We start from the raw sequence: 13,412 nt of genomic DNA, 5'->3' as shown, positions 1-13,412 counted from the left end.
GGAGCTATAGACTTCATATTTTGATGTAGAGCATGTAGAGGGGTGGTTATAGCTATACTGACACATGGTTTAGCTCACCAGTGATGATTTTTTTTAATCTCAGTATAAGATTAAATAGGTATGGGGTTGTTTGGTAAGGCTGTCAATCATGAGCAATAACAAACTCTCTTTCAGGACAGCTCTAGCAGCATCCAAGTAGTCGTAATAACTTTAAACCCAATTAGGCAGCGGAGCTTATCCTCCCTCCTCCCCCCTTTAGACATGCCCGTGCCTGCAGGGATCACTGATAGACAGCTTGTAGTTAAGTTTGCAAAGATCTGAAAATGTGCAAGCAGTGGTATGCAATTCAATTCAATTCAGTTATTCATATATTGCCAATTTACAACAGCAGTTACCTCAAGGTTCTTTATATTAAAAGGTAAAGAATCCCAGTAATCACATGACACCTTATCAGTGAGCTTGTGGTGACAGTGGGAAGGAAGAACTTTTTTTACTCCCTTTTCATAGAAACCAGACCCAGGGAGGAGCACCCATGCACCGTGACTGGGTGGGTGGGGGGAAGAGAGCAGAGAGAGACTGGACAAAATGCAAACTATAGCAAAGCGAGGCAGAGTTTATTAATTGTTAATGATTAAATACAGTAATGGTGTATAAACCACTTTTTTGCAGTTCATATCAGTTCAACAACCACACAATGATTGTGTCTGTTCCAGAGGTGGGTGGGAGCTTTTCAAAATATCTTGTTTAAAGATTTTTAGACTTGATAAACAGTTGTTTGTCATAAAGGACTCGTACTATCTTTCTATCCACATGGGTTTTGATTGTGCTTAACCAGCAGTTTGTCTGGGTCCTTTTCAGTACCACGGTGTCAGGCTCTTGTTTTAAGTTTGTTAAATTTTGGTTCCTCTTTCGTCACAGACTCTTGTATTTATAGTGTTCTCATTTCCTGGTTTTCTCAGTGCGTCACTGTATTTACTCCCTGTGTCTTGTATTGGATGTTGTTGTTGCTGTGTCGTTTTTTTACTTCCTGTTTTAATTTGGCAATGCCTTTCCTTCCTTTTGTCCCCTGTTCTTTTACTTCCTGTCTTTGTAGTGTCTTTGAAATTCTAGGACTTTATTTATATATTTATTGAGTTTTTTAACCATATGGTAGTTATCTGCCATGCTGCCTTAGCTGGTGTCCATCAGTCTAGAGAGAAAAATGCATATTCCCTAACCAACTTGAGATGTTATTTAAGGTTGCTGGTTCAGTGGGTTGCAAAGAGTGTGCTATACCACAAACCTCCTTGCGATTGCTTTAGTTGCCACCAAATTGCTGTCTGTATTTGTTGCCATCTTGTCTACAGACAGAAAGAGTGACAGTGAAACTTAAAAAAGTGCAATACAACATTGCTGGGGACCAAAGCAATAGCAGGAAGGCTATACATGTTTGTAACCAAAGTAACTCATCATCCAGTAAGGAAATACACATTTTACCCTGGTAACCAGTGGTTTCTGGGGTCAGTTAACAGACTTGTGTTGCCGAGGACTAACTCTATCCTCTTGTCCCAAATTGGTCACTTCTGGCTCCAAAACGACCAGAGTCCACAAACCAGCAAGTAAATCCATGAATTACACTGAGATGCAGTCTGTGGCTTGAGGTCTTTAGTTAACAGCATCTATCTGTCAAGCACCTGGTGGGTGAACTGCCACACCTGCTCATCCTGTGCACTTACTTTGCACCACAATGGCAAGATAAAAGGTTTCCTACGCCTTCTGAGCCACTTCTTAAGAATACAGGAGCAGATAGAGAACCTTGACTTAATTTACATTTGCTTTTCTCATACTCACTGAAGAAGCGCTGATAAGATTTCCACTCTGATACCAAGTAAACCTTGAATTCAATTGTAAGTTTTCTCACAGCCACCCAGCCGAGAGCTGTTTTTCTATTTAAAAAGCAAGAGAAAAGAACTTAAAGGGATTCATTTTATTAAAAGGCCCTAAATGCAACCAGACCTTGGAAGATGTGACAAAACATACTCAGTGAACGACTCACTGGTTGTCCTATGTGGAATTAATACATTGGATAAGCGGCTAAATTGTCCTCAGCTGACTTCACTTCCCTCATTTGGTCTCTTAGTGCCCACTAATTTAAACTGCTCTTGCTTTACCGCCTCTGCTGTATTTAAATAATTCAAGACTGCAAATAGTATTGCTGGTATAGTGTTACTAATATATAGTATAATTAAAAGAAACACTTATGTTTATAGCTTGCTGCTTTTTAATGCTTTAGTGCATAATTACCCTGTAATATGTGACACACTTTGATATTTGCTACTTTTCTTGCTTTCTTTTACTTTGAATCTTTTATTCTGTTCCTCATTTACTTTAAGTTACCATATTTATTTTGTCATCGGTCTTTTCTCTTTTCATCTTTTCATTCACAGTTGGCTTCCATTGCAAACTTGCTTTTCATTTTCTTCTTCCGTTTGCACTTCCAGCCCCTCTCTGCTGTCTGGCTTTGTCACTTTGTTGTATATTCACAAATGTTGTTCTGCATTGCCCATTTTCTTCTTTTTGCTTCTGGGTTGACACAACTAATCGATACATATATTTCCACAGCCTACATTTTGTTTTATTGTGCTTTCCATGAGCTCAGCAATAGTAGACTGATTACATCTAGAAAAAGAAAACCCTCTGAGGCAGATGCAAACAAATTCTACAAATTGCTTCATTCATTTGGTAGCACTTGAGGTAATCTTACTGCGACAAGTGTCAGTTTTGTTGACATGAATACGTGGCAGTGTAATCCTATCTTTTAGTATTCTGGCTCCAATACTGCTTCAAGTGCCACTGAAAATATAAAAATTGCAACTTGAGTACAGATGAAACCCCACAAAGCAGCGAAAGACAAACTGGAAGCCTTATAATGAGAGTTTGCTCAAAGGTGGTATTAAGAGAGCATTAAAACATCTCACTGCTATACAAACAGTTAGCTAGCTTTAATTAGCAATAAAAGGAAAGCTTTATTGCATTTTTACATTTTCCTTATTTACTTATAAACTTATTTATTGGGCTCTATTCCTGCCTTTGTTCATCTTTTCTGCTCTTGTTTGAGTAGAAGCTTGTGGCTACGAGTCTTTTTATTCTACTCAGAAAGAACCTTGTTACCCTGGATAATAAAGGTAGCATAGAACTGCACTGCTCATTGAAAGAGGAGTGAAAGAAGCCATCCATGTCCACTGTGAATGGCCATCTTTGAACAGAGGCGGTGGCTTACGACACCAACTGTCTGCCCCATCTATAATCCAGTGTTGAGATACCTTTCCAGACGCCTTAACGCCCACTCACATCCTGGGCCTTTTGACCTCAGGAAATCACATGATAGGGTGGGGCTAGGTTTCACAATGGGTTTACCCAAAACCTTGGCTGATTGTGACCCACACCCGTTTTCACACCTTAGCTCATGTGATTAGGTAGAGGATCAATAGGGCGTTCATGACCCTGCTGGGGACACTCCCATAGGGCTTAAAATCTGGGACTCTCCACCAATTACTCTTAGAACTGAAGAATCTTCTCGGATGAGAGGTGAAACGTCTTCAAGGAAACTTAAAGAAGTCCAGATGCTTTTCTTTCCAAGCTCCTTAGGTTACATTCTTATATTCTTTTTTTGCGCCTTTCACTTTGTTTATCAGGGAGTTTTAGTTTCTTCTTCTTGTTCTGAATACCACTCTTTTTCACTTATTGAAAACCATAAATTCAGAACCTTAGCATGAAGACCAGAGGCTTTAAAAACAGTTTGAAAATATGCGCTTACTTTCTGTCTCTTACTGAATATTTTTCTCTGTCCACTTGGGTGCAGCAAGGGAAATTTGGCTACCGTTTCTTCACACTAGCAGGTGCCGCCTGTCCCTGTGACACTTGCTGAGATTGGCAGAACAGAACGAGCCTAGTCAACACACCGTGTGGATATGAGTGTGTGTGTTTGTGCTCTCTGATGCTGCTGCATTATATCCCTAATCAGCATGTTGCATTCCCACCTAAGTGGTGTAATGGCTGATCAAACTCCATATGCAGGGGCACGTATTACTGTAAATCTCATCTATATGTGTTCTCTAGACTTCATTTGACAGAATTATACAAGCTTATACAAGGAACAAAAAGCAGACTCTAAATGTTGGCTACGTGTGCAGGATTATTGGAAGCTACTCTTTTGTTTTATGTTTCAAAGCCCACTTAAATGCTGAATGATTTTTACACAAAAATGAAAAAGTTTGAGTCAATAGGATTTGGGGGGAAAAAAACGTCACCGTGCTTTGTGTTTTGCTGTCGTGTCACCGCGGCTCTGTTACAGACCATCCTACAAGCGGCGAGTCGCGGATCATTTTGCTCTCTGTCCAGCACACTTGAGCCTGACAGTAAACCCCACAGTAAGTTGCTCAGCATAAGGCTGTCAGCCATCTGTTGGAACAGAAAATAAGAGGGAAATTTCTTGTCTTGTCTTGGCAGCATAGGAACTGTGAAAGATACAAAGCAAACAGAACACTGAAAAAAAAAAAGACAGACGCACACTTACACAAGCAACACAGGCAGACAAAACAGACGGACTGACAGAGAAGACATAGTCAGATGTCGGTCGTGACAGCTAAAGGAAAATATTTTGATTTGTTGTCTTTTTCTGCGCACACACATATACAGTCAGTCAGAGTGACGGCGAGAACCTCTCATCAGTCACACGCAACGACGAAGCTGATCACAAACAAAAACGGAGCTGAACAACTTAAAACAGCATGTCAACGTCTCTATTTTCTCCTATTGTTTCAGGTTAACTTACTTAGCTTCTTTATATTACTATTTTTAACAAAACACATGTTATCTATCAATATTTCATCTGTTTAAACCCCAAAGTTTTGTTTTTTCCAATCCAAAGCTTGTCTGTTTTATTTGTTCACTTGTTTTTAGGGCCCTTAACTTTTTTGTTTGCCATAGTTTCTACCTTATTATCTTCTTTATCCTTCCAATATGTTGGCTATACCCTCTTCTTATTTCCTCCCCACCCTGCGATCAGTATCCTCTTGTTAACATGTGACGTATTGACTTCCAGGTCTAGGCCTTTAATGCGTCGACTTTGCTGTTTCCCTTGTTGAGTTCACAAAACTAGTCTTTTACAGACTTTTATTAGCATAATTTATTTATAGCACACCTTTAAGCTGAGCTTTTAAAAGCTCACAGTGTCCCATGCACCAGTATTTTAATGCCTTTGAAACTGCCCATCTACTGAAGATTTGATTAGGAGTTTTAAGGAGCACATAAATTAAACCTTACATCATCTCTATGGTCAAAACAGGTCACGGTACGACGACAAAACTTCAAGAGTTTAGGAAAAATGTTGGACTCAAAATTGGGTTTGAGTCATCACTTAAGTGTATTTCCATGTTATTATTCTTTTTTTAAGAAAGTTTAAACGAATCAATAAGAAAAGTAGAAGACAATTCTTGTATAGAAGCTTTTGCTTGCTAGAAAATATAAAAAGGACACCAAAGGTGATGTTTAAGAACTATATCGGACTTTTTGGAAGTATTTTTGTCAATCATGACAAGATGCTGAGAAAAGACTAGAAGTCGATGGCGATTCAGGATCCAAATTTTGGCTTGGTTAACCTTGCTCAGATATATTATAGCTGTACATAAGTGTATTTATTGATTTTCTACAAATAACTAATCTAGATAACTACTTTAGCTATTTAGAATGCTATCAACAAATGAATCATTGTCATAACTTATGCTCTTCTCGGTTGCTTGGTTAATATCAGGTTCTGACAGGGAGGCGTAATTTTGGATGAAGATGTTCAGCAACTTGGTGCATGAATGTAAACAAAGACAAAGCAGCAGGATTGTCTGTTAACGTGTCCTATTGAAGCAATGCGGTGAATTTAACTTTGATTTTTTTCTTTTTTTTAATAGAAGTAGGTTTTGCATTGGTGTAAAAACAGGATGAAATACAACACTTTAAAAAAGCCATTATGTAATAGTGCTAATTAGCTACATGCTCTGGTTGCTAATGCAGTGTAACCATTTGGAGCACTCAATACGCGGTTAAAGCAGGCTGGTTCAGTAACTGATTGTTCAGATAAAAAGTGGTTTGGAAATACATCAGAATAATGGAAACTCTAAATGAAAAAAATCAAGGTAATAAGCAAACCTTTGAATCAAAGCAGTCACCTTTAAAGTTCAGGGCACAGACTCTGGCTCTTATTTTCTCTTTTCTTCTGTCTGTGTAGTACTGACATGGACAAAGTCTCATTCTTTGTTTCTTGCTTCCTTAAGTAATCTCTTGTTGCCACCACCATCCCCCCCCCCTTCCTCCCACCCCTCCTCTTGTTCTCTGTTTTCTCCGTTTCCTTTTTCTGTTTCCACTGCATTTCCACGTTTCCTCTTCGTTTCCTTTGTCTGAGTCTCTCTCGCGCTCGCTCGCACTCTTCTGGGTGTATTTCCGCTCCTCTCTGGAGGAATAAAAGTTTTTGAAGTTCCACCAGAGGAGAAGCGCCTTCAGCCCTAATACACTTCATCCTGGTTACTGACGCTTACAACATGGCCTACTATTGTCTGCCAGAGTGCTCTGTCAACTTTAGCAGGGAATTAAACATGAGGCAGCGACTCTGCCCAACACAGACATGCACACGCAGAAAGAGTCTCACAGTTGTGATCCAGAACTTCTTTTTTCTTAGAGATGAGTCCAAAAATGTATATGGAAATGTGTTTTTATTGATACAACAAATTCCTTAGATGGATTATTGCTGTTCTTAAATAGATTTTTTTTTGTGACAATCTGTCTAGCTGTCTGACTGAGCCAAATTGTTTTAATTCCCTGTAACTGTCTGGTACTGACGTCTTTTATTACATCAACTAGCACAACGCTGGCAACCACTGTCAAAGAACAAGCATTAAAAATGAGCTTTGAGCTGTTAATTGCACAATATAGCTAACATCTATGTGGCACATTTCCCTTCAAATATACCAAAAAATGTATAAGTTGGTGTATTAACTAGTTACGCAAAAAACAAGTGCGCTGTTTTGATGTGGACTGCAGGCCAGGTATTAACACTGTGTTAGTACTGTGTGATTATAATGCAAAGGTGCCGTCAGTAACTGTTATCAAATATTCTGTGTCATGCATGATGCAAAAAGAATCCTTCTTTTTAGCTCTAGCATCAAATATTCCACTGTTAAATCTCTAAAACACGTGTTTGCATTATAGTGGACTGTAGCACTGATAAAGCAAAGTTATATTTATTCAACCAGGAAAGCCAACTGGCAGAAAATAACTTCTTCTGCACTCTTAGACTTCTTTGTTTAAGTGTGTCCTATTTAAGTTCTCCATATGGATACAACTAATGATTTCCAAGCCTTTTTTCCCTTTTTTTCTGTAATTAAACATAAATTTGGCATCTATTAAAGTGGATGCCTGACTACACCAAATTTAGGACACATTAACTTTATCAATATCACTTTAACATAAGTGGCAGCTTTTTCAGCCCGTCAGTGTTTTCAAGCCTGATAATTCTGATACAAGCTGCTGTGATTTTCTGTCTGTATCTCTTTAATTGTGATTGATCTAGACTTAATCAGGAAGCTGGGGTCATATTGCTTGGCAGAAGCACAGTGTAATATTCTTTTACTGAGGCGAGCTTTCATTCAGATGAACTTCCTCATCTTGTTTGCATATTCATTGTAGACATTTAGGCTTAGTGAATCAACAAAAGACCTTCTGATTAAATCAGTATTTATTGATTAAAAATGTCCGTTGATAATATAGTACTGTGCAAAAAAACTTGAGCCCCTTCATTTTTATTTTCCAGGAGAATGTGAAATAGGTGTAGCAACTTCTTGAAACATGGGCAAAGAAAAGTGGAAATCCAGTATATAAGGCTGATTCTTGGCTGATAGCACTTTGGGAATCATCTTGTTGGTGCAAAAATACTGTTTTGTGCCTGTCAAACTTTGATATGTTTTACCTTTTTCATATATTCAACCAAAGAAATGTGAGCAAATTATGTGTCTTTGTGACAGGCTGTGCCAAAGATATGATCTAAACTGGGCTCTTTATGAAGTTTTCTGTCATGTTGTGTAGACACAACACTGGTTCATCTCTTGGGTTAGGTGCCTTTTTAATGTCTGACTGATTCATGGGTTGGTGTTAAATAGCTTAATAGAAAAAGAACATTCCTTCCCTCACCCGCACCCTGATGGCCGCCCCTCCCTGATCCAGGTTTTACTGGAGGTTTCTTCCTGTTAAAAGGCTGTTTTTCCTTCCTACTGTCCTCTAAGCACTTGCTCACCCAAGTTTGTCAATGCGATAACTTATAAGAGTCTCACTTCAAAGGGTGACTGGGTTTCAAAGGAAACTGTGACTCATTATTGTTTGTGTGACAATTAAAAATAATTGTTGTTGAGTGGCTACATGCTTAATCGAAGGTAACATCTTGACCCTGAAGCACGTATTATTTTTTTAAACCATTTTTAGAGGAAACCGACAACAACTATTACTCAAATGACAAATAAATTTCATTTGCATGCTGTACCTGCTAGGCTTGTACACATCATGTTCATAATAAATGCCATGGCATATTTAGTCTGTACAATTTACAATATCTGTATGCTTTTCGTTGCTCAATGTATAAATTAAATATGCATCATGGGATTTTGCTAGTTAGGAGATAAGGTTATTTGGGAACCTTGAATATAACATCACCTGTGGTTGAATAATGGGGAAAAGGGTTAAATTTATGATATAAAATTGACCCAATTATGTTTTAAAAAAAAACCACTAATACTTTATAACTCTGACAAATTGTGTTTTGTGTTTCATTTGTCATTTTATTATTGTTAATGGCAATAAACTATGAGTTGTAAGATGTTACTCAACCACCTGCCACTAGTCCCAGCAAACAGCAGCTCGCTCCGTGATGGAAGGTTGTAAACAAGCAAGGTGAAAGGAGAGCTGATCTAAGCAGGCAAAGAGGAAGAACAGACTGCTTTGAAGATAGTGGTTATAAACAGGGAGCTAATGGAGCTAAACGGCTAAATAATTATTCACAGTTGCTTTTAGCAGCTATCAGCCATAAAACACTAGCATTAGCCATGTAACATGGCTATTTATGAAAGGACACAGATAGCCCACTGCTGTATTTTGGCTGTGGTAGAGTAAACTGCCATATTCCCACTTGTAACCTGAACAATGCATAACTACATTGAGCAGAAGGGCATGGATGCAAAGAAGAAAAGCCTGCTAGCGCTAGCACCACTAACAGCAGCAAAGTGAGCTGGCATTTTGTTATGCACAGTGCAAACCGCCACATAATTTAGCTGCAGAATATGATTAATTGATTCAGTTAATCACATTCTGCAGTATGTATTTAAGTGCAATGAATCAATTCTGCAATTGATTCATTGCACATAAATACACACATAAAATTTGTCAAGACAATCGCTTAGCAACTTATCTCCTTTAGCTTGTGTTACTTTGTGGCTGTTTTCTGAGTATCTGACACTGTAGTTTATTAGTCTGCTCACTTGATTGCTTGGTTTTCAGTTTCTTTTATGCGTTTTATAGGTTTTTTAATAGCTAAACACAGTTGCAAAGCCGAAATTCCACTATAAAGGCTCCTTCGTGTCCAAACAGTGTTGGCTAGTTTGCATTGTTTAAACTCTCACCCTCTATCGGTGACTTCTGTATGTCATTATGTAACACACTGGCATAATTTTGTTTGGCCCTTTAAAAAAAAGAAAAGAATAAACAGCAGCCTCGCTTGCAGTTTTGGCTCAAGCTTTGATTGATCTGGGTGGTTCATGTTGGAAGGGGGAGAAAGAAAAGATCTGAAAATGTCTACATATTTCATAGAAAGAGGCACTGCATCAATGTACAGGATGAAAACAATGATGTGTGTAAGATGTGCACTCAAAGTTTTGAAACATTTAGGACTCATAAAAATTAGACCCATTTGCCCACAGGCCTAACACCTCCGTGACTGGCCCCGGGGCAGACATACCGCCACGTCATACTGGAGTAAATGCAACTTGCTAAAGTAACAGAAAAACAACTGTGATGTCTACAGGCATGGGGAAAAAATCAGATCCCCACAGACTGACCGGATGGGGTAACCTTCCAAACAAGCGAATCCCTCATTATCGAATCCTTCATTCAAGAATCATTTCCAGTGGATCAACTTCTAGTTGTTTTACAGATTTTCCACACATGCTTTTTAATTCTTTACAAAAGCACAAAGACAAACTGCTGACCCATCAGTACTTCATCTTTCGACCTTATGCTCGGCAAGTTCATTGACACAGCCACTCCAGTCTCAAGTCCTGACAGTATACTCATTCTGCTCTTCTTCTTTTACACAACTTTTTTTTTTTTTGCTTTGGCTTGTTAAACACTTAAAATGCTGCTAAAAGACACTTGTTGCCGTAAAAGCGATCCCACACATACAGTAATACACTTTCCAGCACGAGCAGTGCCATCAAAACTTTTCAGAAGCTCCGCCTATTTTTAATCAGTGGAGTTTGGAATAATTGAGTAAATATGTGCAGCTAAAATTCAGTTCATGAGGAAAATGTAAACTACATTAAAAAAAGTTAAGCTCTGGCTCCCGAGGCAGATCCAGGACTTGACAGCAAATATATGCATTCTGTGCAGTGTGGAAGGGCCCGCTTAATACTGGGCTGCTTTTACCTTCTGGGCCCTGGGGCATTGTTCTGGCTCCCTCTTCTGAAGCTGAGACATCCTTTCTCTGTTGAGACAGCATGTCTCTACAATATCCAAGGAGCTTTAAGGTTCCTGCAGGCTTGCTGTGACGCTGTCATTTCTAAAGCTGGAAATGTACGCGCGTAGAGCTGGACGAACCTGTTATTAATATGTCATACTCGGTTATGAGAATCATTTAGTCTAAGAGGCACTTGTTAAATAAAGCTGCCCTTAGTTCAAGTCCCAGTCACAGGGTTTCCCCTCAGAGGTTTGGTGGAATATCACAGTTTTATTTTCATTGTCAGCCAACTTTATCTCCACTCAGAGGGTTGGGCAAAAGTAATTTGACTCTGTCACAGGAATTTCTGCCACGGGAGATTCATAAATTAGTCTCTAATTAAACAGACAGCAGATTTTGCATGATGAGGAGCAGTTAATGTTGTCCTAACCGAATAAGCCTAGTTGAGTTCAGTATCAGTATATTAAGGTCCTGCTCAGAGTAATCTTTTATGCAGATTAAATAATGTTCTCAGTGTGACTGCAAAAATAAGCAGATAAAGAATGAAACAAGGGTAAGGTGCTTGCATATTATAGTTCACTATCTCGAGTATTTCACGTAATTGAATTCCGTGATTGGGAGAAATGAACTTTTAACAAGAGACACCGTCAGTGTCGGTGCTTGTAAGACTCATCCTCTGTAATCTAAGACACATCAGTAGCTACAGATGTAAGTAACTGAAACCTTGTGCAGAAAAAAATTACAGCTCTGATAGAAAGATGAAAGCACAGCATGGAGGTACTTGATTTGATATTATGAGTGCTATTTTGAATTTCCCTTGTGCTCACCTCTGTGTTTAAGCCGTGACATTTACCAAATATCTGTCTGATTTGTAGGAACTGCGGTCAATTAAAAGCTAAAATTGCGAGGGTTTGAACATTAACAGACAGTTACCAGACCTTAGATCATACATAAGAGAGCTTAGGTGTGGCTCACACTTGACTGAGAGTGTTTAGATTAATGTAGTAATGTGTGTCAGTATCGTGAGTGACTGTTCTGAAGACTGAAAGATGTTTTTCCTTGTACTTAACTGAACTCACTTTAAATGATGCCGCTACAAACCAATCCAAGACCAATTAATAGATATGTACACACAGAGTCAGACGGTATACAAATGTTTCTTTAACTTCAAAGAAACTTTTCCCCTTCATCTCCGTGTTCTCCTTATGACATTTAATGAATCTCATCCGAAGTGGTAAAAACGCACTCGCACACATGCACACACACAGACAAGACTGCATACGCGCCAGCTTAGTATATCTCTCCGCTCTTCTGTGGAGCATTTCAAATGTGGCACATTTTCCACCACAAGATCTGAGATGTTGTTAGCACCACTGGCATTTTACACTGCACAAAAATATTTCCTTCCCTCTCATCATCCACAGGTTTCTATATTTCCCATTGTGGCGGCGATCCCTGTGAAACAATCATTTGCTTTCATGCACGAGCACAACGATTGATCAAAGATGTTAGATTGCCACAAAGTGGCTGTGAGGTACAGACACAAAACGAATATTAAATGATATCTGAGCTTTGGATTGGGATGGTGTCTCACCCATAGGGATGTAACGGAGGGCGATGTCAATATGGAAAGTGTCTTTTTCTACTGAAGGGATGGGAAATCGGTGCAGCCATTTTCCGAGAAGTCAAACTTGGTAAGCTGAGATTCAAATGCAAGGGAGTAGATTGCAGGTGAAGTGTTTTTCACATTACATTAATCTAAGCTTAACCATATCCATAACCCTCTGCAGATTCTCTCTGCTCTCTCAGAAGACTTGCAATCAAATGCTCTGCAACTCCTTTTGCCTGCTGCCTGTTTCTTTTAGTTGTGGAGAGAATCTCTAAATATGCTTCCAGATTGCATTTCACTGAGATCCTGGGTACGGGTCAGGCATTACATAAAGGCAACACCTGCAATTTACTTGAATTTTTTTTTTCTCTATTTTTCAATGAGTGAGGCCACCAGATGTTTTTATGCTGCTGCGTTCAATGTTGCAGACTGCACAGCTAAAAGTGAATCGGTTGATTGGGACTAACTGTCTGCTCTGTCTCTCTCTGTTTGCCCAGCTGGATGCTTGGTGAAGCACGGTGGTGAAGATGGTTAGAATGCGCTTAACGGGGCCGCTGTCATGGGGCTGGTGCAAATGGTCAAGTGTAACGGGAATGGGAGTCCTGTATCTGCTGATGCTATCAACCTGCCTTGGCCAAGACACGGAAGGTAAAGCGAGTTTCTCTTTGCATGTCCTGATCACTGTCCTCCCTCTCCACTTTGTCTCTTTGTTTTGTCTTATGTGTCTCATGCAGTAATTCAGTCTGCTCTAATATCAGCACTGTGCATGACTTTTTTGAGTCAAGGCTTATTTTAGGTAGTAAAGGGCAGGATTTTTGATTCTTTCACGATTTCATGTGTGACAAGATCTTGTCTACGGATCTTGAATGTAATCACTTTTACTTTTTTTTCTAACATCTACTGCAGCTTTTTTTCCTGTTTATATTACATTTTATACCCATTTCTGCCAGTACTTCAGAATTAATACCATCTGTTTAAGCCATGCTTCGTGGATTATTGATTCTTTTTGATTTTATGACTTACATGCAGTGTACCATGTAGCGATAGTCCTCCCTGCTC

The 13,412-nt window shown here is 39.1% G+C and overlaps 1 protein-coding gene across 4 annotated transcripts in view; it reads left to right on the top strand.

The window, feature by feature from the left end:
* LOC100711820 (protocadherin-15) overlaps positions 1-13,412 on the top strand; it is a 211,969-nt gene that overhangs the window by 14,822 nt on the left and 183,735 nt on the right. For all 4 annotated transcript variants that reach the window (XM_019362588.2, XM_019362590.2, XM_019362589.2 and 1 more), the window contains exon 2: positions 12,851-13,001. In XM_019362588.2, the coding sequence (XP_019218133.1) occupies positions 12,881-13,001 (121 nt within the window). In that variant the 5' untranslated portion in view covers positions 12,851-12,880. The remainder of the gene's footprint in view (positions 1-12,850; positions 13,002-13,412) is intronic.

This window comes from Oreochromis niloticus, linkage group LG8 (assembly GCF_001858045.2).
Source record: "Oreochromis niloticus isolate F11D_XX linkage group LG8, O_niloticus_UMD_NMBU, whole genome shotgun sequence".
NCBI lineage: Eukaryota > Metazoa > Chordata > Actinopteri > Cichliformes > Cichlidae > Oreochromis > Oreochromis niloticus.
This window is presented reverse-complemented; position numbering and strand designations above follow the sequence as displayed.